Source organism: Aquarana catesbeiana, linkage group LG01 (assembly GCF_042186555.1).
Source record: "Aquarana catesbeiana isolate 2022-GZ linkage group LG01, ASM4218655v1, whole genome shotgun sequence".
Taxonomy (NCBI): domain Eukaryota; kingdom Metazoa; phylum Chordata; class Amphibia; order Anura; family Ranidae; genus Aquarana; species Aquarana catesbeiana.
In genome coordinates, this window is record NC_133324.1 from 86,509,172 (window position 1) to 86,534,002 (window position 24,831).

General features: G+C 43.3%; 1 protein-coding gene across 8 annotated transcripts in view; it reads right to left on the reverse strand.

The window, feature by feature from the left end:
* Nucleotides 1–24,831, reverse strand: part of CPLANE1 (ciliogenesis and planar polarity effector complex subunit 1) — a 209,345-nt gene that overhangs the window by 102,348 nt on the left and 82,166 nt on the right. For all 8 annotated transcript variants that reach the window (XM_073621364.1, XM_073621384.1, XM_073621422.1 and 5 more), the window contains exons 20-26: nt 17,426–17,590; nt 15,701–15,827; nt 14,207–14,316; nt 11,456–11,611; nt 9,945–10,053; nt 8,909–9,182; nt 5,438–6,302 (exon numbers count right to left, since the gene is read on the reverse strand). In XM_073621364.1, the coding sequence (XP_073477465.1) occupies nt 5,438–6,302; nt 8,909–9,182; nt 9,945–10,053; nt 11,456–11,611; nt 14,207–14,316; nt 15,701–15,827; nt 17,426–17,590 (1,806 nt within the window). The remainder of the gene's footprint in view (nt 1–5,437; nt 6,303–8,908; nt 9,183–9,944; nt 10,054–11,455; nt 11,612–14,206; nt 14,317–15,700; nt 15,828–17,425; nt 17,591–24,831) is intronic.

The window sequence follows — 24,831 nt, forward strand, 5'->3', positions numbered from 1 at the left end:
AATCGCTCCAACATGCAAAATCCCATTAATTTCAATGGCAAATGTTCACATCTGAGCCTGCGTATTGACATTACATCACGGCCATCTTGAGACCTATTGTCTCTGAAATGTGTTTTCATCTTGCATGGCTTACAGTGCCATCTTTGTGAGTTTATACCTTACCTTTTTATGTATTATTAAACATTTTAAACGGAGAGCACTAGATTCTGCCTTCCTTCTTTTGCATATCTATCATATTTGGGGAGATGATCAGGGTTTTTATCCCATGTGAATAAGCAATTTGGAGGAGAAAAGTTTTTACCAGCACCACGCCAGCCCTCTCCATTATGCCCAGAAAGGAATACTGCTGATTTGACTCAGATGTGAGGTGAGCAGCCTGTGATACTGGTGGAGGAAAGTACAAACATTTTGGGGTTTTTTGCACTGTTGATGTATTGATTTTTTGAATTCACTTCAATCAGTCACAGATACTATATATGAACTTTCAGCAATATATGTTTATGGTTTACCATTTTTACACTTTTATTATTATTGATGGTTTTTTTTTATAGCACAGCACTGTTTATTGATTAACTAAACTGAATGCCTTCTTCTCCACAGTTTTTAGGCAGGAAAAGGAAGTGTTCACCGACAATAACTGTAGTGTTAGTGACACAACACATGACATACCCACGTGGCTAACAGAGGCCGGAGTCAATGAAAGACTTAATAAACTTAACACAAATAAATATCAGGACCAGATGGCTTACACCCGAGAGTCCTCAAAGAACTCAGTCAAGTTATAGCCAGGCCATTAGTCTTGATCTTTGTGGACAGGATTAATACCAGCTGATTGGAGAAAAACCAACGTATTTGGATTGAATGCTGATTGGAGAAAAAACAATATTCAAAAAAGGGCAGAGTCATAAATTATTGGAGGGGATGATTAGGGACTATATCCAAAGATTTACTGAAGAGAAGAATATCATTAGTGGTATTCAGCAGTGGGTTTATGAGAGGACGTTCCTGCTAACATTCTACGAGGAAATGTGCTGCCATCTAGATAGTGGGAGACCTGTGGATGTGGTGTATCTGGACTTTGCTAAAAGCATTTGATACAGTCCCCCATAAACGCTTAATTTACAAGCTGAGGTCTGCAGGCTTGGACCATAGGGTCTGTGCTTGGGTAAAAAACTGGTTACAGGGAAGGGTCCAAAGGGTGGTGATAAATAACATGTACTCAGACTGGTCTGGAGTGGTGAGTGGGGTACCCCAAGGTTCTTTCTTGGGACCAATTTTATTCAATGTATTCATAAATGATATAAAGTATGAAATAACTAAGTCAGTCTCAGTTTTTGCAGATGACACAAAGATAAGCAGAGTAATAGACTAACATCAGTACATAGATATTTTGCAGAATGAACTGAATAAGATAAAGAAGGGGGCAGACAAATGTCAAATGAGGTTTAATGTGGAGAAATGTAAAGTAATGCACTTGGGGGCAAAAAACATAAATGCAAAATATTCACTAGGTGGAGAACCTCTGGGAGAATCAAGGATGTAGAAGGATCTAGAGCTGCCAATAGATGACAGATTGAGCAACAGCATGCAGTGTCAAGCTGCAGCTGCCAAAACAGGCAGAATGGTAGCATGCATAAAAAAGGGATATACTCCAGGGATAAAACTATAACTCTGCCACTTTAAAAAACTCTGGTTAGGCCACATCTGGAGTTTTCCATACAGTTCTGGTCACCAGTCCTCCGAAGGGATGTGCTTGAGAGGAGACATGATAGCAATCTACAAATATCTCAATGGGGATCCCAGCATTCAGTCCCAGGAAATGTAAAAGGACACAGGGCCACACAATGAGACTGGAGGAGAAGTGGTTTAACGCTAAACTGCGTAGGGCAGGGATATGCAATTAGCGGACCTCCAGTTGTTGCAAAACTACAAGTTCCATCATGCCTCTGCCTCTGGGTGCCATGCTTGTGGCTATCAGAGTCTTGCTGTGCCTCATGGGACTTGTAATTCTGCAATAGCTGCAGATCCGCTAATTGCATATCCCTGGCGTAGGGGGTTCTTCACCGTTAGGGCTATAAGGATGTGGAACTCTCTCCCACAATTGGGGGTGGCTGCAGGGAGTATTGATATTTTTAAAACACTATTAGATGTACATCTTAAAGGACACAACATACAGGGATATGGGAAATCATCATAGACACTGATACATATACACCTACGCAGGTTAAACTGGATGGACTATTGTCTTTTTTCAGCCTTACCGACTATGTGACTATGGAGTAACTAGCATAAAAACACTCTGTTATTGGAGGTGATAGAGAACTTAACTCCCAGCTAGGACTGAGCATGTTTGATAGTTCCAGTTTCTCAGGGAAGATCCCATATGCCTGGTAGATTCCTGATCTACCATCTATAACAGAGACCAGGGTAAGGAAGATATAAATATTCCTTGGTAATTTGATATGAAATTAATAGAAAATTGGGCATATCTAAGACTTTAAAAAAATGCCTCAAGAATTTGGGTAATGGGGTATTGGGGGAAGTGCGAGTGTAAAGAGGAATCAGAATCGTATTAAAAGAAATATGACCATTTTTGGGCTATGATTAAGCATAAGCCCAAGTATTACAGACCGGGCTGCCTAGCACTGAGACATCGGAAGGTAGTACCTAACCCAGGCATTATCTGTCCAAGTAGTCTTACTGATGTGCACAACGTGCATGTGTTTCTGGAGAGTGTAGGGATTGCAGGACTCGAGATTACTCTAGGTATATGAAAGTAACTGAATGGACTTGAACCGTACATTAGAAAAAAAAATTGCATATGAATGTTTTGTGTATGATGTTTTTGTGGTCATAACAAGATTCACAGATTTAAACGCTTAGGTATCTGCTTATATAAAAAAACTTTTTGTCCAATAGGAAAACTGGAAGTAAACTCAAGAATGAGTATGGCACACTGTGGTTTTGACTGCCTTGGCAAATTGGAAGATGAAAAAGAAAAAAGTAGAGATATAACTCTACATAATAATTCTCTGAGACGTTGCTTGAATTCCAGGTTAGGGGTGCCTGTGCAATAAGAGCACACATAGCACAAGGATGCCCCCCACCCTCTTAAGTGCGAGGAAGGGTCTTCAGAGAGAGGAAAGCATTGCAAAAGACTTGTTAAGACTTAGGCTGGCCAAAGATGATAGAAGAAAATTGCTTAATTCCCTCATCAATACAGTCAGTGTTGATGGGGGAATGCCTCCCACTGCTCTATTGTATTGTGCCAATGGGGGGCGCGGGGAGAATACAATCGTTACTGATAGAGGCTTTAGCCGCTGGCAGTAGCTGTATGTAGAAAAATCTGACATGGTGGTCATACCCAAGTTGATCAATCAATCAACTTGAGTACAATCAGCTTGCCCAGACATGGTTCGAATCTTGGCCGAGCCCTGCTGAACCAGATTCAAACTGCCAATGGCCGGCTTTAGACTTTTTGACTTGTGTCTAAAGGGATGGTTGAATCTACAGTAGATCTACATGTTACAATCTGATTGGAAACACTAAGCAGGTCTATGCTTAAATAGCACAGAATCAGCAAATAACTGGGTAAGTCTTGTATGAACACGGTAAAGACCTAAGCTTAAAGGGTCAAGGATTCAGCCACATCCAGCAGTGCTAAAGAGGACTCTGAGGACAGGACAGACTCTAAAGCTGGCCATAGATGGATCGAATCTCGGCTAGTCCCTCCTGAACTTGCCGAGATTTGATCCATCTATGGGCAGGCTGATTGTACCCAAGTCAATCCATCGATCAACTTCAATACAAGCAACATGTTGGATTTTTAGCATGCGAATATTGCCAGCGCTATAGCCACTAGCAATAAACATTGTGTTCTTTGCACCCCCCACTGGTAGAACACAATAGCTCCGCGGGAGGCAGTCCCTTATCAACACTGACTGCGTTGATGGAGGAATCTAGCAATCTTCTTAAATCAAAATCTATGGCCTACCTAAGAGCAAATAATAATATGAGCTGAGAACACCCAATACATCGGCACTACCGCCCCAGTCAAGAATCTGACATGCAGCAACCATGTGCGTAAAGGCTAAAAGGAACAATGAAAGGCCCCAGGTACTCAAAAAACAGCTGGGTAGTAGGTGAGGGCCAGATGGTTGAATTTGACCGAAGTCACAGCAGGAATCGGTCAAAGGTTTATATAACTCCATGCAACTAGGAGCAGTAGCGGGAGATGCTTCCTTGATGCTGTAAAGAGGGAAAGAGAGCATGAAGAATGACATTCCACCCAGAGGACAACATCAGCTCTCAGTCCCACATCATTAACACCATCCGCTGTAAGGCTGGGTTCACACCATCGCCGTATGCGGCTCCCAGCAGGGGTCCGGTGCGTCCTGGTTCACCGTTTCAGGTCCGATCTCAGCCCAAATTTTTGGCTGAATTCGGACCTGAAACGGACCAAAAGACACACAGGGCTCTTGTGCAAGCGGCTCCATAGAGAGCCAGTCAAAATCTCCTGCTATTGCGAATTGGATGCAGGAGAACCCGCATCCAATTCGCAATGGTGTGAACCAAGCCTAAAATTGGTGGGAACAGGGAATAAAAGTGCCCAGTAACCTATGTAAATGGACATGGAAAGTGCTCCGCATCAAACTTTTACCAGAAAGAAGTGCCTGGAGGTCACTTCTAGGCAATCCCCGCAATGTCCAGGTCAGTGAGGTCTAGGCCCAGGACTCCTAAAGTCCAGCTGAGCACGACTGTGCCAGGTAGCAGCAATTCAGGAGACAAAGTGATTTGAATTGAAGAAAAAAAGTCAGTGTTTAACACAGCAGAGCTGAAGAAAAGACATCCATCCTCCTAGGAATCTAGCAAAAAAAACTGAGGAATGCTGGTAGTAGGAGGGGTTATACCCTAGACAGGCCCACAGTTTTGGTTTGCCAGTGTCCAATCCTCTTGCAGGAGGCAATATAACTCAAATGTATAAGAATTCCCATGTCCTTAAAGACATTAACTAGCCAACTTGTCTTGAAAATGCCCTTTTGACACTCTGAATGGAAAAAACTAGACAGTTCAGATGGACTGTAACCCATTTAAAAAGTAAACCTTTTTCTAAGATTGATTTAGACACTGCCATTACTAACCTCCTCCTGAAAATGCTAGGCGCTTGACTGTTAGCTGATCTTCTAACTTTAGTATGCAGTCAATCACTAAGCAAAACTATCCATATGAGGACAGTCAGATTACTTTCAGAAGTTCTTACCCCCAAAATTATTCTAGGTTAGTGACTTGCTGTACTTAAATAAGACAATTGGCACAACAGCCAAACAAGAAGCATTTGTAGAATGAGAACTCAGCAATGACAATCTACATGTTTCTCCTTAAAAAAAAAAACGATTCTCTTAAAATATGGAGTTGTCCTTTAAATGTCAGCACTTACCAGGTAAGGTTTTTCCAAAAGCCATACAGATGTGAGAATAGCAGCAGATGAGGTCTTGACGCGTATGGCGGTGTTGGATCCAACGTGGCACAGTTCTGCTTTGCCTCTACTATAGAACAACCTGCGGTCGGACCAGCGGATCATCCACTCCACCAGCTTAATTTCATTGCTGTATTTGGCCTGAAGCTCAGCTCCGAGCTCTTCACTAGGTTTGCAGTGTTTGTTCTTAATGAGGTTGTAGCTGTAATGATCAAACATGTATCCAGAAAAAGTCAAATTACAGTCATCTTCGTGGCATTTTTGTGTTCTTTGATCCTGTAAGCCAAACAAGCCGTTTTTGACAGATCGTGATCTAATCCTATGAAAGTACTTCTCAGCCGAGGACAATGGCTTCCCCAGCATCACCGTTGAACATAAGACCGGAGATGGCTCAGTTGTACCTTGAGTCTGAACTAATGTGCTGTCCACAGCAGAGTCATTCTGGGGTTCTGCATTAACTTTGTAGCAGGAACCAGCTCTAAAGACACTTTTTATCTCAGGTCGCCCCAGCTTGCGTTTTAGAGTAGTATGAACATCGAATGCAAGGGAGTTGAGCTCATGTTCTCGAAGATGTGGAGCAAAGGAAGTGAGAAAAGGAACCCCTGGCTCAGTGCTATGAAGCAAGTCCCTCTCCAGAAGATAGCTAAGAAAGAGATCCAGGAAGTTGGTGTACTCTTCATCATCACACTCAAACTCCCAGGTGCCAACTTTGGGTACAGTGGGTCCGTTCTCAATGGGCATCTCATTTCTCTCTTTTATTTTTCCTCTGACTTTGTTTGGCATTCCACTGAGCACGGGTTTACTGAGTGGGGTGTGCCACTCTGCTCTGCAAAAGAGGATTAGCACATACTGAAAACAAAAGATAATCCAACCAAAGAAAAAAATAAAGGTACACTCCATCCAAAAAATTTAATTTAAAGAGACGTAGTCATCAAGAGACATTTTTTAAGATGTTGCTGATGCTGGTCTTGTACAGCAATTCATTGTGCCCTTTGTCAGTAGCAGGTGTAGTTTTCTTCAGTGTCTGACACTCTGGAATAGCCCACAGTGGCCCATCAGGGTGTCAGGCTGCTGTCTGTGAAGCCTCCAGCGCCCTGTAAGTGGCAGCAGGGAGGAGGTTGAGTTTTCTCTGCCTGTGCCAAGCACCTGAACTCACTGCTACTCATTAAAATGTTACTAAACCCACAACAGTAAAATCAGTCTGTACATGCAGTAAAGCATGCTGGTTATACTCACTGTGGAACCTAAGGGGTTAATCTTGTGTATTGTGTAAAAAAGGAGGTTTTATCCTGTCTTCTATGGTCCTCCCCTTTTTTCATTGTCCCCTAATCATTTCCTGATAGTACAGCGCTTGGGGACAAGCTGCACATGCTCAATTTGGTGTGTGTCGCTAGAGAAGTTTTTTTTTTCCTTGAGAGAGTGCATGTGATCAGCACAGGGCCAATCAGCATTGTCCAGACAGCGGGTCAGGGGCCCTGCAGTGCCATAAGACAGCCAGAGTATAATTAAAACTCTTTCTACAAGCTTCAATCAGCGCTTTGCTGGACACTGATAGAAGTCACAAGACTGCTATATACTGCTGATGAGAAAAGGTATTTAGCAGTGTGTATTTACTGGAATAATTGTGTCTCCATGTTCTGTGTGAGAAAAGATATATTTAATGCAGGTTCCTGGGTTTAGTAACACTTTAACAATGTGCAGCTCCACAGACAGCAGCCAGTCAGCTTGGTGGCCTCATGGCCGGTACAGAGCCCACTACAGATAGCCTCTGACACTCCTAACATTTTATGTACATGAGCAGCCTAAAAAGGTGTTACTTTGTGACAGCATCTCACTAAAGCTGGGTACGCAGGATTGATCCTTGTTTAGCACTCTCTGTTCAACAGAAGCCGATCGTTAGACTGGCTTCTGTCAAACGGTCCAGCTGGAAAAAGAGCATTCGATCAGCGGCTGCAGCTCTGATCAGTGAATTCGGATAGGGCAGGTGTTGTGGTGGAGTCCCCACTGACAGAATACAACAGCGCAGCAAGAGGAGATTCTTGCATTCACATTGCTCGTGTGGATGCAGGAATCTGGTTTTATTTTTCTGTTCTGCCAGCTGGTTGAATGAAAAAACTCAGTGTGTACCACCCAGTTTTAATAATGAACTATGGAATCTGTCCCCAATAAGGCAAAGGTGGGCAAAGGACTGGTCATCAGTATTGCATATACACTCCCTGCAGCTGTTCTCATCCCCACTACTGACTCAGGACTGGTTCACACCTACACATTTTTAGTGCTTTTTGCATTTTACAGATTTGCACTGCAGTTCATGGTTTCTCATGGAACACATTCTGTAGTGCAAATCTGCAAAATGCAAAAAGCACTAAAAATGCATAGGTGTGGACCAGGCCTTACTATGCCTTGTTCTACATTGTGTCTCCGTGTAGTCACCATCTTGGATGGGGAGCAGGGCATCGTTGGAGCTGCTCCCCTGATGACTGGTGGATAAATTATTAAAACAAGAGAGTAGAGGAAGCACAAATACACATAATGAATGAAGCAGAAAGAATGCAGATCCATGCACTGCAGGTCCCCAAGCACAGCTTCTTCTCCAACAAAGACAACAGTGAAAACAACAGAGGTGACATCGCTAACCAGCAGTTAGGGGAATGGTGCCTTAGATCAGGAGTCCTTAATCTCCTCCTCCTCTGCAGCTGAAGCTGAATTAATTGAATGAACAGGAAGCACTATGTACAGTAGCCTCCTGTTCATTTACAAACTGTAGAAGAAGCGCGCTATTTTTTTTTATAATCAGCAGAGCCTGGGGGGGAAGTTCTGTTGCAAGTTCGCAGTCACAGAAGCAACCATGTGCTTACAGCAGGAGGACTGCAGGAGGAGGTTCTATTTCTCAGTATGCACAAGAAAAGGTAACCGGCAGCTCCAGAATCCAGTAATATTAATAATCTTTATTGCTACATATAGGTGGATAAAAACAGCTTGCGCGCGCCCACAATGCCACATCTTAAAGGGGACGTACCTGTACGCCCTTTTGCCCACCCGTGCCATTCTGCCGATGTACATCGGTGTGCGGCGGTCGGGAAGGGGTTAAACAAGGACATGTGTGTTCCAGTGAGTTTTTAGTGCGTTCCAGTAAGTTTTTAAAACGTTTTACAGCGTTCAAGTACAGTCCAGTGCAGGAAAAATGCAGCTTGTTCTACTTATTTTTTCTGAAACTGGAACGCACTGGAACTGCAAGCACTGATGTGAACTATGCTATTGAAAACCATATAACCTACTTTCCATGCGTTTTTGATGCAGAAAAAAAAAACCACACTGGACTGCATGTGGTGTGAACTGGCCCTAAGAATGGTTTCAATTTCTCTGTAAAGTGCTCTGGACTGTTAATGCTATAAAATAAATTAAGACATGTTGTAAGTGTATGCTCAGTACCTGTCCTCTGCAGCACTGCTACGGAATGTGTCAGACAAGGTGTCTGTGTCACTGTAAATCCTGCCAAGGTCAGTAAGTGTGCTCCTGCTGAGACTGGTACCCAGCGAATATTTGTCATAGCAGTGTGACTCATTCTCTGTATTCTCATCCAGAGCTGGTTCCCAAACATGCATCTCCACTGGGCCGATGTTTCTCTGTACACGTCTGAGAGCTTTCACTCGCACCCTCTGCACATTATGGGTTACAACAGACATCATTTCTTCCCCTTCCAGTCCTGTACGAACAAAATAATACAATTTCTATATTACAAATGTCTCCCTTTGTCTCAGAATGTAATTGCATCAAAAGTAACCCAGTCACCTAATTAAAATTGCAGCAATGTTTTCCCTGTAAAGAGGAAAGCCAATATTTACCTCTCCTGCTGCCTACAGCTCTAAACACAGCTCAGTTGAAGAGAAATGTTTTTTTCTGGAACCAACACTTCTGTGAGTGTCAATTTCCTGGTCCTCCTTTTCACTCAGAAGTTCTTCCAAACCAAAAATCACTACTGTGTACTGTGTCCTGTGGTTACATTAGGACCAGTAAGAGCAACCAGTGAGCGCTGCAAGGGACAGAGAAAAGTCACACTCACGGAGTGTTGGTTTTAGACGAAAAGGGGGAAACCTGGAGCTGGAGATCTGCTTTAGGTACTGAGTCACTGACCCAGAACAAGCATTTAGCCATGTAGCCAAAACTCCTGATCTGCACACTTGTTCTACATCTAGGATTCAAAGTATTAAAACCATTGGGTTACCCTAATAGCCAAGCAACAAGCATTTTTAAGGAGAATATCAGAAATGGAAGCCTTCATATTTCTATGGAATTTTCTTTTTTCCAGTAGCATGTTAAAAGTAAGATATTTTCTTCTAACGTGCTGCAATCTGTTAAGTTCCTAGTTTACTCCTTACACAACACAAAAGACAATAGTATTTTTTAAATCATCTCTTTCAATGCTTATGCAGTAAAAATAATTTGTGCTCATGGAAGTGCACACTACCTTTAATCATAGAGTGCCGCAGTCGCTGCTGAACAGAATTAAATTTCTCTCTTAATGGAACACGGACATCATCAGGATGCGAAAATGCCTTTACCATGAACTCAGCAACCTGTAAGAAGCAGAGGCAATCAAGTCAATAAAAATACATACTGCTCATAAGCTGCACCATACTGCCAGAATTCACAAGTATATAGGAAAAGATTTAATTTACAGTAATTTCCTTCTTTTTTTTTCTTTTTTTAATACCAGTCCTTTAAAATGGGAACTGTATTGGTTCAGTATATATTTTATTTTTATTTATTATGGTCAGGACTAAAGAAACACACAAAAATTTCTCCTTTGTAAGTTAGGCAAAGTTCAGTAATGTACAAGATACATAAAGTTATTTTCTTAATTTGCATTAAAAGTTCATTTTTCAGGACAATCTGTCCAGGGTCTACTACCTTCTTATACTGTAGGTCCAAAGAGTAATGCTACACAGAGGTTTAACAAAGACAATTCTGAAAAAAAATAAAAATTTGCGAGAAGTAAGCGAAAAGTAAAAAAAACACATAGTACCTCTGTGTATCAGTACTTCTTGGGCCTGGAAGAAGGAGGTAGACTCCCAAAAGCTTGTCACAAAAAATTGACCATTATTGCAAATAAAAACGTATACTGAATTCTGTTTTGTACAGAATTCAAATGTGGTTTTACTAGTGCACCAATATGGCTTCACTCACTTTACACTTGAAATCAGAAAGAGAGGGAGATTGAAAGTGAGAGAGCAAGTGTTAAAGAGGAACTGCAGTCTGCTCACATAATTTGTAATAAAAACATCTTTGCCATTCTGGAGCTTCACTCCAACCACTTTGCATATTATTTTATATATACTGTACTTGCCAAATAGGCTGCAGAAATCTCCCTCTACCAAGTCTGGCTGCAGCCATTTTAACTGTGGGCAGCTGAAGCTGCAGCCTGTTCACTTCCTGGATTTGCACAGACACACAGAGGCACGCCTCCAGCTCTGCAGCTCTCTTTGACCCTCACCCCCCCTCCCTTCCTTGAAAACGCTCACAAGAGTGAGAGAGAGAGCTGTGCATGATGTCATAAGCCTAGGCTATTTACCAGACAAGAAACAGGAATCGGGCTGTATAAGGTACTGGCAGAAAAAAAATGTTTTACTATCCAAAGTTAAAACAACAACGGCAGAAAACTTAATATATGGAAAGTTGAAAAAAACAACTGAAGGTCCGCTTTAAAGATAGAAAAGAGTGATAGGGAGAGACAGATAGAGAGCTAGAGAACAAGAGAAATAGTCAGAAATAGAAAGAAACTGGGAGAGTGAGTGAGAATGTATATGAGAAAATTTCACTTTGTGCAGTGCAATGACATTGTGTTGAACCCAACCTAGTACCAGACAAGATTCAGCCCACTCCGGTGCCCATTACCCAGTTTCAGATTATTGCTGTAACTTGATAAGGAGCCCTTTAGTTGTCCCAGTCGTCATTCATTTCTTTGCAGCATATACCTACCTTTTTCACAGGCGGGAGCTCACTGATCAGGCTCAGGATAATATCTTGTATCAACTCCTCACAGTTTGCAACTCGAGTGAATGGCAGCATTCTACAAGCCCATTCAAGAGCTTCAAAACAATGCTCAGTCACACAGGAGTCATACTCCTCTGAGCTCTGGTGGAAAAGGGAAGAGATGCATTATTTTATTAAATTACATAACAAGTGGAGCATTCCAATTAATATCTCTGCCACAATCACCAGAAAGGCACTAAGCAGCAACACCCAATGTGCCCTCAGAAAAAAAAAAAAAAGTCCAGAAGGGCACAGGCAATCTCCCTTAAAGTGTTACTGAACCCACAAACAGTAAAATCAGTTTGTATATGCAGCATAGCATTCTTGTTATACTCACTGTGCAACTTAAGGGGTTAATCCTCCGCATTGTGTAAAAAGGCTGTTTTATCCTGTATGAACAGATCCTCACCCTCCTGCACTGTCTATCTGGGGAAGGCCAGCTAACACAGGCAGGGTAGCCAACCTGCACATGCTCAGTTGTGTCCTTTATGCTGGAGAGAACATTTACTTGTTCTCAGAGCTAGCCAGGTCACATGATATTGACGTCGCACATGTGGGCGTGTATACAGGCTATAGTGGAAGTCTCCTTCTACCTGAACTCTCAGCACTGGAGAAACTGTGCAGTTTATCATGTAACCGTGGTATACAGGTAATCCAAAAAGGTATATAGATAGCAGTATTTTAATGTAAAAAGAAGATTTATAAGCTGTGGGCACTGTGAGGGGGGGGGGGAACTAACAGACTTGCAGCTTTCGCAGGATTGTTAAATCGTGATATGGGACCCAGAATTCTGAGGCTGAGAAAGATATTGGGTGGGAAAGGGCTTCCAACCTTGAATACAGGTATTTGAGACTTGGAAGTGTTAGCCCACCTGCAAGAGAGAGCGGAAAAAGGGCAGAAAGCAGTGAGTAGGTGTACGAGAGGTGTTGTGTGAAGCAGAGCGCTTGTGACTTTTCTTAACCAATGAAGCAGTTGGTGAACTTCAAATTCCCGCCATGGGACAGGCATATCCTGGTGGTGAGCAGCATCTTTATTTTGTGGACCAGGAGTGGGGACTGTTTTACTTATCCTTACTGAATGTAAGTGGTTTCATTTACCTTTTGAAAAATAAAAAACTGCTTTGCTTTTACCAACTTGGCTGGCTAGTAATCCAAAACACCCCCAAATATTATAATAATGGGGATATCACATTACTCCTGGTGAAAATTGAAACATATGCCTTTCTACCAAAAAAAGCCATAACCATTTTCTCAACTCTCTACTTCCTGAACTAAATCTAAAGCTTTTATTTCCTGGGCTGGACATGTTTATTTATAACAGGTACTTATATAGCGCTGCCAATTTACATAGCGCTTTACATACATCTATTGTACACGAGCATCAGTTCCTGCCCTCAAGGAGTTTACAATCTAAGGTTCCTAACTCACATTCATACAACACATACTAGGGTCAATTTAGACAGGAGCCAATTAACCTACCAGCATGTCTTCAGAGTGTTGGAGGAAACCGGAGCGCACAAAGGAAACCCGCGCAGACACATGGAGAACATGCAAACTCCAACCAGATAGTGCCATTGTACATGTTTTACTTAAATTAGCACTAAAACTGCTTTTTTTCAATTTATGACTTACTACAACATTATAAAGTTGGAAGTGATCATTGAGCGAGACTTTCTTCATCAGTTTAGGCCAATATGTATTCTACATATTTTTTATTAAAAAAAAAATTGCAATAAGCATATATTGATTGGTTTGTGCAAAAGTTATAGCGTCCACAAGCTATGGGAAGGATGTATGACATTTTTTTTTCTTACTAGTAATGGCGGTGATCTGCAATTTTTAGTGGTACTGCGACATTGCGGCAGACAGATTGGATACTTGACACATTTTTGGGACCAATGACATTTATACAGCGATCAGAGCTATAAAAATGCACGGATTACTGTGTAAATGTCACTGGCAGGAAAGGGGTTAACACTAGGGGGCGATCAAGGGGTTAAATGTGTTCCCTCGTGTGTGTTTCTAACTGTATGGGGATGGGACTGACTGGGGGAGGAGACACAATCGCTGTTCCTACTTACTAGGAACAAACGATCTATTGTCTCCTCTCCCCTGTCAGAACAGGGATTTGTGTGTTTAAACACACACAAATCCCCATTCTGGCTCTCATGTCCGCGATTGCGGGTGGCCGGCGGCGATCGGGCCCGCTGGCCACGCACATCGGGTCCCCCGCCGTGCAGAGCACACACCTGCTATGGCTCTTAAAGGGGCTGACGTACGGGTACATCGTTTTGCAGTAACTAACCACTTTGCTGACGTAAATGTGCGTGAGCCAGTCGGCAAGTGGTTTATTTGTTTGTCATCACCCTCCAGCAGTCAAAGATGTCCCATACTCACAAGCAATATTCAAAATTATGATCAACACTTGTAATTTTTACACTATAACTATGGCTCCATAGTGTTTTATTTGTAACTACCGTTAAGCAAGCTGTCACCGTTTTGCAATAATCAACATCGCAACAATTGGGTCAAAAAAAATAATTGTACTTTTTAAGCAGTAATCAAAACATTTTGGCATATTCAGTAACTATGACACCTCATGGATCAAATGAGAAAAAGGAAAACGCAAGTGCTCAGTCAAAAACCCCAACAACAAAAGTTTAAACAGGTTCACCACAATACAGAATAGATCCTTTACCTTAAAAAGCTTGCCACTGTCTCTGGCTTTTTGGTATTTTCTGCAGCTCAATGATAATCTCTCACGTACATGCAGCATCCAGCACAGAGCACAAAGCTCACGAAAGCATCCTACAAGAGACACTTGAAATTTAAAAACTGCACTAAAGAAATGTAAATGTCAAACTGAAAAAAACTCATATTACAAAGCACAGGCCAAATGATAAAATAAGGTGAAAATAATGTCACTGGTTACTGTATAGCCACACATGGCTGTCATTTCAGAACAGCACGGTATATTCTTCTAGGGGTTCAATGGCAAAATATTTGACTCCTGAACAAGGATTTCCAGGCCCACCTCCCCACTATGGACACTTTTCTATAGTTTAAAAGAGTAATGATTAAAGCTGAACTCCAGGAATGAAAATATCTACCCTTGCAGTGGGTCCCTGAAACATGAACTGCTCATTTTGTCTAGGGCATGATGAACAATATGATATATTTACCCTATGCCTCACTCCTGCAGGATTTCTGCTCTTCGAGAGACTGGTCCCCTAGAACCACTTTACTTTGCTGCCTGACCAGTCACAGCTCTCTGACCATCGTCACATAAAATGTAGGATCAGAAGTCTTGTACAGGTGGATGCCTAGGGCCCATCCACATTTTGGAGGGTTGGACAGTGAAGGAGAGCACCGCCTGACATCAGAGAAAGGAATAAGGTAAAAGTATCAATCGTTCCCTCAGCAAAAGGAACAGTTAACACTTACAGAGTGAAGGGAGACCAGGATTTAGAGCCCTGCTTACAGAATTCTTCATTTACAGTACAGAACCCCATTTACTTTTACATTCGGCAGAGCCACAGAAGAGTGCGTGTGTGTATAAAATGTTCACCTTTTGGAGCATGTTACACCCATATGTAGGGTGTTACGAGTAACATGCTCCAGCAGTCCCCCATTTATAAAGATTTTGACAAATTGTCTTCCTCACCTTACAGTGGTTCTAAAGGCTCAAGGTTTTTTACCTTCAACCTGCTGTGTGCAGCAGCCCCCCAACACTAACCTGAGCGCCATCACGATCCAGCGATGTGCATGAGAGCCCACCGGCTCTCCGGAGACTCTCCCTTCTCACTAACTGAGACAGCAGTGGGAGCCATTGGCATCCACTGCTGTCAATCACAGCCAATGAGAAGAGAGAGAGTGGAGCCATGGTCTGAATGGACATGCAGAGCAGCGGCTTGGGAGCGAATCCCTACAGCAAGCGGTTTGTTCTGGGTGCACTCAGCAGGAGGAAAGGGCCAGGAGCACCAGTGGGGGACCCAAGAAGAAGAGGATCGGGGCTGCTCTGTGAAAAACCACTGCACAGACCAAGTTAGTGTAACGTGTTTTTTATTTTTTTTAAATAACAAACAACTTGCCTTTAATATCACTTTAAATAGTTAAACAACAGCACCATAGATGTGTATGCAGGAGAACAGTTGACTATTACACGGTTCACAACAACTGACCCAAAGCTCACCTACTACACTGCAGGATACAAAATCTCCACCTGCTCCCGGCTTGAGAAACACAGTCCTTCCATTTGCATAATTAAGTAAAGCTTCTGGAAGTGGACTCAGAGGGGGTAATGCACCCTTCGCACGAATCTAAAACAATAATGAAGAAATAGGTAAATGTAATTTAGGCTTAAATATACCAATATGTTGACACCCTTCCAAATTATTGAGTTCAGGCGGTTCCATTGAAGGGTACAGTTACAGCATACAAAGCCATTTAGGACAACAGTGTGCTTCCAGCCTTGTGTTAAGACATGGTTTAACAAGTTTGGTGTGGAGGAACTTGAGTGGCATGCACAGAGTTTTGTCCCTAACCCTACTAAACTGGAAACCAACTGCAGCCAGATCTTCTAGCCCAACATCAATAATTGACCTCACAAATGGTCCTTTGGCTGAATTGGCACAAATTTCCACAGACAGTGCAACATTTTGTGGAAAGCCTTTCCAGAGGAGTGGAGGTTGTTAGAGCCACAAACAGGAAGGGTATCCATATTATGGTTTATGGTTTTGGAATGGTGTATCCAACAAGCTCATAAAAGTGATGTTCAGGTGTCCACAAACATTTGGTTATATAGAGTACTGTATATACTCGAGTATAAGCCGAGTTTTTCAGCACATTTTATATGCTGAAACCCCCCCCCTCGGCTTATACTCGAGTGAGGGTCCCACTTAAGAAAAAAAAAAGTCCTGAAAATGGAGCCAGAAAAGGGACGGGGCTGTCCCGCTGGGTGCTGCACATGTATCATCCAGATGCGCCCCTGTCAGTTTCCCCTCCCTCCTGCTCTACTCAAAAGTGTCATGTGGAGCCTCCCCAGTGCCTGATAGCGTGATCTCATGCTGTGTGTCAGAGATCTGAATCGCCGTGCAGCCACTGTAACGATGTCCCGCCTCCTAGACCGCCTCTTGTGATAGACGGCACACTGATCCAATGCTAGGAATCATTGTGCCGTGTGTCATAGGAGGCGGGACATATGAAGCTGGTTTCAAACTTAAGGTTGTGTCAAGAGCAGAAGAAAGTAATAACAGTGGATGCTGCATTTCCCACCCTAGCCTTATACTCGAGTCAATAAGTTTTCCCAGTTTTTTGTGGTAGAATTAGGTGCCTCGGCTTATATTTGGGTCGGCCTATACTCGAGTATATACGGTATATGGGTTCTGCTCAACCAGAGCAAGATAAAACTCTGGAATTGTGCAGGAGCAGTCAGCAAAACATTTAACCTAAACTGGATCCAGCAGATAGAAAACTTCCAGCTACAGATGTCCTCGGTCTGATGGTCAGCATTATTCAACCCATTTCATCCTAACCCACGTTGTTTTGGAGCTGACCCAACCTATGGCTGGACATTGAAAGCAGTAGAGTGGTGAGCTAATCTCGCTGTTACTTCACTTCACTTTCTCTTTCTATCAGCACATGGACTTTCTGGGCCCTTGTGCTGCCTCTCACGCTCCAACCCTCCTGTACAGGGACTGCAAGAGGCTGATGCCAGATTAAAAATTCACCTTTTATTTAAACAATACATTCAATGATGTATTAATGAATATAGAGCTGTGCCAAACTGTGCCTTTCACATCGGGCTAGAGTTTAGTTTTAAGTGTATAACACAACATGCATGAATAATAAAATCCATATTACATAGCAACTGCTTCACAAATCCATAAGGTTGAGTTATAAAAAAAGGAAATGGAACCTTTTGCATGATTTTCCTTGCTCTTTTTATTTGTTTGATATACCACTGGGCAGCAGGAAGGGAACAGTGGGCTGCCCGTAACAGCAAAAGGATTCTCTGAAGAACCCCAGATAGCTTCTGGCGACTCCGTTTCTCCATCTGTAACAGCAAATCACTTGGGTCTTCCTAAAAAGAAAAGAAGTAAAAAAAAACACAGACACAAGCAAGATCAGACAAAGTATCAAAGTAAATGATTAAGCCAGTAATGGTACTGTGCAGCAATATGGCTTGCAAACAGCAAAACGCTTTCGCGTAGGAGAGAATTCAAGTCATAGTTTCTGATTTCCTACCTTAGTCTAAAAATAGGATAACCAGTAAGTTTACAGGTGAAGTGGACTTCACACAAGGAACCACAATGCCCTCCACTAAACCAGTTTGAAGCATATCTCTCTTCCATCAGATCCAAGAGATAATTAGTTTGTTCCTCAATTTAGGGCAGTAGGCGAAGACATGCTAAGTTAGATATACATATCTTCGGTTTTAAGAATTTCCAGCCCAATTGGTGAACATAGGTAGCCCCAGATATAAGCAGGCAACTGTTTTGGATTCCAGATTCTGCTTTATTGCCTTGCTTTATTCAATGTGTGGATTTGGTAGTAAAAGAGGCCTGTCTGATTTAAAACTGTTTGAAATCCTACCGGTGAAAACCCAAAAAGGAGAAAACACCACTGCTTGACTCCAACAGACAGCTATCATATGCAATAACAATAGAATAAATATCAAACAATACTACACTAGCCATGCCTCCATCTTAAGACCATTTATTGTACAAAAAATTTTTTAAAATACCAAGGTATAAACCCCCTCCCCCAAAAAAAACAACAACTCCCAAATCCCCTGCTTGAAGGACAGCTCTCCTTGTAAATTTTGATGGTCGTGTCAATCTGTCTTCCCTAGACAGTCCAAGTTACTGTCCTAAATAAAGAGGGGCATGAGAGTAAGTGAGCCAATATAGTCAAAAGTTTACAAACACCGATCAGCTATAACATTAAGGTGACCCGTCTAATACTGAGTAGTAGAGCTGCACAATTAATCGTTAAAAAATCGTGATCTCGATTCACCTCCTCTGAGATCTCTCCTGCTGAGTTTGCCGATTCTTTCATATAAACAAGTGGAGAGATTATCTGCTCACTCAGCTGCCAAAAGAAAACATCCAGGCAGCCTGCCAAGCTTAGAACTTGAAACATTGTATCTAACTTCCTTCTTAGATCAAAGGGATAGAACTTTTCTGTGTAAACAAATAACCTGGGCAATCTGCCAAGTTTTAAACTACATGTAAATGCAGGAAGTTTAACCACTTAAAAAGGAGTTCCACCCAGGGGGTCGGGTAAAAAAAAAAAAAAAAAAAATTAAAAGTCAGCAACTACAAATACTGTAGCTGCTGACTTTTAATTGGACACTTACCTGTCCCTGGGTCCAGCGATGCGGGGGATCGAAGCCCCGCTCGTCTCCCCCTCCATTGCAGCTGTGGGCGCCGGGCTGTGGCTTCACAGCCTGGCACCCACTGCGCATGCGCAAGCGGCGCTGTGCGCCGTGATTGGCTGCTCAGTCACCTGGGACCTGTAATGGGTACCAGATGATTGACAGCGGCGAGGGAGCAGAGCGGAGCCCTTCCTGTGCCGAGGGGGAAGTGATGTCACCAGCCCAGGCACTGGAAGGGGCAGACTACGAGGGACCCCCTAGCAACAGGCATTTAGAGGTAAGTTGAAAAAAAAAATATCCACATTTTTTTTGTTTTTAGGATTTTTCAAGTATTTTTGTTTTTTTGGGTGGAACCCCACTTTAAAGTCTAAATCTTTTTCTGACACTTCTTTCTTAAGTTAAAATCAATATTTTTTGCTAAAAAAAATTACTTGGAACCCCCAAACATTAGAGATTATATATATATATATATATTTTTTTTTTTTTTTTAGCAGAGACCCTAGGGAATAAAATGGCAATTGCTGCAATATTTTATGTCACACTGTATTTGCCCAGCGGTCTTTTAAATGCAATTTTTTGGGAAAAAATACACTTCAATAAATAAAAATAAACGAAACAGTAAAGTTAGCACAATTTTTTTTGTTTTAATGTGAAAGATGATATTACGCCGCGAGAATCGTGAGAGAATCGTGATCTATCCTCTAAGCAAAAAAATCTGTGATGCTGTGGCATCTGACACTTATCCATCAGTAACAGATTCTTTAAGTCCTGTAAGTTGTGGGGTGTTTTTTCTGCACATCTTACAGATGCGCAAAGGATTGAGATCTGGAGAATTTGGAGTCAACACTTCAAACTCACTGACACACACTCATCCTGCTCGAAAGGCGAGTCGGCACAAAGGCACCACAGAAGAGGAGGATTGGGGCGGCTCTGTGCAAAATGCTTCCACAGAGCAGGTAAGTATACCATGTTTGTTATTTTTATTAAAAAACCATGAACCTTTACAATCACTTTAAAGTAAAATCATAAAAAGGAACGACATATACAAGCAGGGGAGGGAGGCCAATGCATTTTACACAAAAGCGGTGCTTTATCAAAACCTGCCTGTCATCTCTGCTAACCGATCTTTATATCCAGCCAAACCACCCAGGTGTTGGTGATCAGCTGACAGGCCAGTTCATCCCCATGTTCTTATCACTGTTCCAAGTGTTAAAAATAAACATACTAGCAACATATCAAAATATATACAAATAAGATGAAATGTTGCAATTTTAAACTACACCAACATCAATAAAAAATTAGTACAGCCAACTCAGTAACTCCTAAGTAGCCAACTAGTTATTGCAGTATAGGTCTAAGGAAATGCCACTAGAACGAGGGGCCATGTCAATGCACAAATAAGTACACCACAAACATGTTAATAAAAAAAAATTGATGAATATTATAGATATTTTTTTTTTACAAAAACAGGGGTGCTTTATTTTACAATACCATTATACAGAAGGGACATAGTCAAAATATCCACAATGCATTACATCATCAATTAGGAGCAATACAAAAAAGAAATTTGTCGTCAGGGAAAGTGCTCAACGTCACACAGAGCATGTACACACAACCACTGAGGTACATCCATTTTTTGGATATAACCTGTCCCAAAACCCTCAACCAGGCCATCCACCTCCACCAAGGTTGGCCAGCTAATCAGATGTCCAGGAGGACCATACCTTGTCAAACTTCCATGGGCAACCCCGGTTAATACATGTCATTTTATACATAGGGAGGGCAGTGTCCACCATAGCCTCCCAGGAAGAAAGTACAGGTGGAGATGGGGACAGCCATTTCATCAAGATTTGTTTTTTTCGCATAATAAAGGAGATAGGCTATCAAAAACTTTTATGGTGTGATCTCTGTTCATCATCTGCGATACCCAATAATGCGAGAGACAGGGTGATCGGGAGTGCCAACTGTAATTTCACATTCAGCACTTCAAATACCTCTGCCCAGAACTTAGCAACATAAAAGCATTCCCAGAACATGTGAAGGCATGGGCATAGCATAAGGGGTTGCAGGGGTTACGGTCACAATCGCAACCCCACCCCTAGCTCCAGGGGGCCCCTGCAGCCTCCTTGTTATATTATCATATGCTCCATAAAATCCAGCTCCGACCTGCCCTAGGGTCCCACAGCCACGCTCCAGTACTGGGCTTTTACTTTGCCTTCCACAGTCCACACTCCTCTGTTCCCATTGGCTGGGGAGAAGCTGTGAGCCATTTCCTGAATGGAGAGGAGCACGAGGTGAGAACAGCCCAGGATGGGGAAGGGTCTGTGCTGTGTGCTGGCAACACGGAATGGTAACTGAGATCAGCGAGGCAGGAGGAGAGCGCCGTCCTGTAGCCACGATGGGACCGAAGTCACTGGTGAGGTATGGCACTGCTCAGTGTCTCCTAGTCACCAGCTGGGATTCTCTGTACCCCCCCCACCCGGGGATGTCTACTTACCCCACTTCCCTGACAACTGGGGAAAGGACACACACCTCTGGGAGGTGACTTTCCCCCAACACCTGGCAACATTGACAGAGAAACCTTCAGAAATTGCTAAAACAAATCCCTTAACACCTCTTCGTGGGGGGGCACCTGAAGAGCTGCAGGGCTTCAGATTTTGTGTCACATGGCTTTGCCCTCCCAGATCTAAGTTGCCCCCCCCAAAGCCCCCTGACCACCCCCTCCACCCTGCATGCTATGCCCGGCTGCTGAGCTCATTTCCCATTACAGCACTCTATACTGTTCCTCCTCCGCAGGGCTGAAATCACATTCCTTTACAACACAGCCAGTTAGCCATGATCTGCACAGGGTGTATCTGCCTACTGCAAGTACACTGTCGTTCCAACCAGAGAATTTCACAGGTCAGAAGGGCAACATAAAAGCCAGATACACCCTGTGAAGACTGACAGCCTGTGTGTAAAGGAATGTGACTTCAGCCCTGTGTAGTGTGGGGGAGCTGTATACAGTGCTGGGATGAGAAAAGAGCTCTGCCAAGTGACCTGCCAGGGGTCCCTGTCCTCTGATTCTCCAGCGGTAATCCCTGTCCTCTGATGCAAAGGTGAACTCTGGGAACTCTAAACTCTTAAGCCACTTTGTGTATCTTGGCGTGCGGTGGATGTATCTGCATGCATGTTGGAAGTAGTGGGGGGGGGGGCCAGGTCAACTTTTGCATCGGGGCCCACAAGCTTCAAGCTACGCATCTGTGTGAAGGTAAGAACCAGGGGATATACTTTACAGCGAGGACATGCAGGATCTCTATTGGGGAAGATTCTATGCAACCTAGCAGGAGTGTAGTATACTCGGTGTAGAAATGTAACTTGTATAAGCTTGTCTTTGGAGAAAATCACCAGTTTAGGACCCTGTTCAAAACAATCCTCCTAGTCCTCTCTGTCTAAAGATGGAATATCCTTCTGCCAATACTCAAACAACTTGTCAACCTTGGGTGAATCTACCCTAAGCAGAGCACTATATAGAGTGGAGAGTGGTTTTTCCAGGTCTCCTGGGGTCAATAACTCCTGAATTGGGTTAGCTTGGAGGCTAGGCGGCTGTGGGAATTGTGCCCTATTAGCATGTCTGAGCTGAAAATACCAGAACCCCATCCAATCAGGAGGCTGAAACCTCAGAGACAGCTGAGAATATGACATTAGGGAGCCCGTGAGAACAATATCTTGAAGGGTTTTAATTCCAAAGCGTACCCACACCTGTGGGTCAGGGACAGTGCGCAGGTGAGGCAACGTCGGGTTGAGCCGGTGACAGCCGATTTGGTAGACTAAAGCAGTGAACAGCGGCCCCCCACACCCTCCAAGTGGCACTTGTTGGTGACGGAACACTGCTATAGGCACTCGGTCCCCGGTAGATAAAATTCATGAGATCGGACAAGGAACCCAGGAAGGCCGCCTACAGACATGTAGCTGCATTAGCCCTGGAACCCTGAAACCACCATAGACTTGAAAATTGGGTAGCGCCAATCCTCCCAACCTGATAAGGAGACACAAAGTGGATTTGGTTAGACGGGGGGGCGTCGCCATTCCAAATGAAGGAGCCCACACAATGCTCTATTGTAAGAAAGAAGGATTTAGGGACCCAAAGCGGACAGTTTCAGGATATGTAGTTAAATTTAGGAAGGAGCATCATTTTAACAAGGTTTATCCTACCCAACAGATTCAGGGGAAGAGTTAGACCAAGATTTGCATTTCTCCTTAAGCATAAATAACAGGAGGAGTAGATGACGGTCATGGAAACCCGCAGTATCTCGAGTAATCTGTATCCCCAAATATCTAAATTCCTCCCAGTCGCACTGCCTGCGCATCTATAGGAAAAAGGATGGATTTGGTCCAGTTAATCCTGATGCCCGAAAAAAACCTGAACATGTCAAAGATCCGCATCGCTGCCAGGAGAGATGGGCCTAGATCATTAAGGTATAACAGGGCATCACCTGCGTATAAGGATAATTTCTCTTCCAACGTCCCCACCCTCAAGCCCAGTACCTCAGGTTACCCCCTGATCAAGTTCGCCAGGGGTTCCAGAGCCAGAGCAAAAAGAGATGGGGACAGCGGACATCCCTGCTGTGTACCCGTAAAGAGGGGAAAGCACTCAGAAAGCTAATCATTGGTGCGGACCCGTGCCCTAGGAGTCCTATATAACAGTTGGAGCCAATGCAGGAACTTTGGACCAAACTTATATTTCTTCAGGACTTCCCACAGATATTGAGTTGAACGCCTTTTCTGCGTCTAGGGATGCGATAACCCTAGTGCCGGGGTTGTCATGTGGCACGGACAGATTTAGAAAGAGGCGACGGACATTGATATCTGTTCCCTTGCCTGACATAAATCCAGTCTGGTCCACATGGATTAAATCCTCAATCACTGAGGAGAGACGGCTAGCCAGGACCTTCGCAAAGATTTTCGCATCAACATTTAATAGAGATATAGGTCGATAGGACGCACACTCTAACAGGTCCTTGCCAGGTTTGGGAATCAGAACAATGACCGCCTCCTCCATGGAATCTGGCAGCGAGGCCAAAGTATTAAACTCGGTAAAGAGGGCTGTGAGTTTTGGGGCCAATACCTCTTCAAATTGGACCTCCTCAAGCGAGATATCTGCCTCCAACCGTTCTTTATCTGTATCAGTCTACGTAGGAAAAGGAACAGAATCAAGGTAAGCTAGCAGTTCAGCAGAGGAAAAATTTGTTTGAGAAGCATGCACTTCCCGGAAGAACTCAACAAAATGTTGATTGATACGGTCCGGCGAGGAGAGCAAGGATCCTCCCTGGTCCCTAATCCCAGCAATATGTGTGGAGGGGCTCTGGCGCTTTGCCAGCCAAGTCAAGAGCCGGCCATTTTTGTCACCAAACTCAAACACCCTCTGTGAGGAATATAGAAGAGCCTATTTGGTTTGCATTATTCTGTAAATCGAGAGCTGTCTCAGAGACCCCCACCAGGCAGCAAACGCATCCTGATCCAGAGACTCCACATACCCAGCCTCCAATCTAGCTGCCTCAGCCTCCAGTTCCTCCAACAAAAGTGCAGCCTAGAACCCAGGGGGGTAGTGAGGGAAATAGTTAAACACAGTGGTGCGTGGTCGGATATACCCCTAGACATGATACGCACCTCTCTAACCTAGCGGAGGACCGAAGCAGATGCAAAAATCAAATCAATCCTAGAAAGGGTTTTAAAGGTGGTGACAGACAGGTAAATTATTTATTATTAGGCCTCCAGACATATGTGAGGGCAAAGGTAGTGGCCCAGCTCATGAGGTCAGATCCCCGAGACACAGAGTGCACCCTATCTAGATCCGGGCAGGGAACCATGTTAAAATCACCCATCAAGAAAATCTCATTAGTATCATAAATCAACGATATTTTCATTATTGAAGTAAGAACCTGTATGGAAGCCGGAGGATGAAT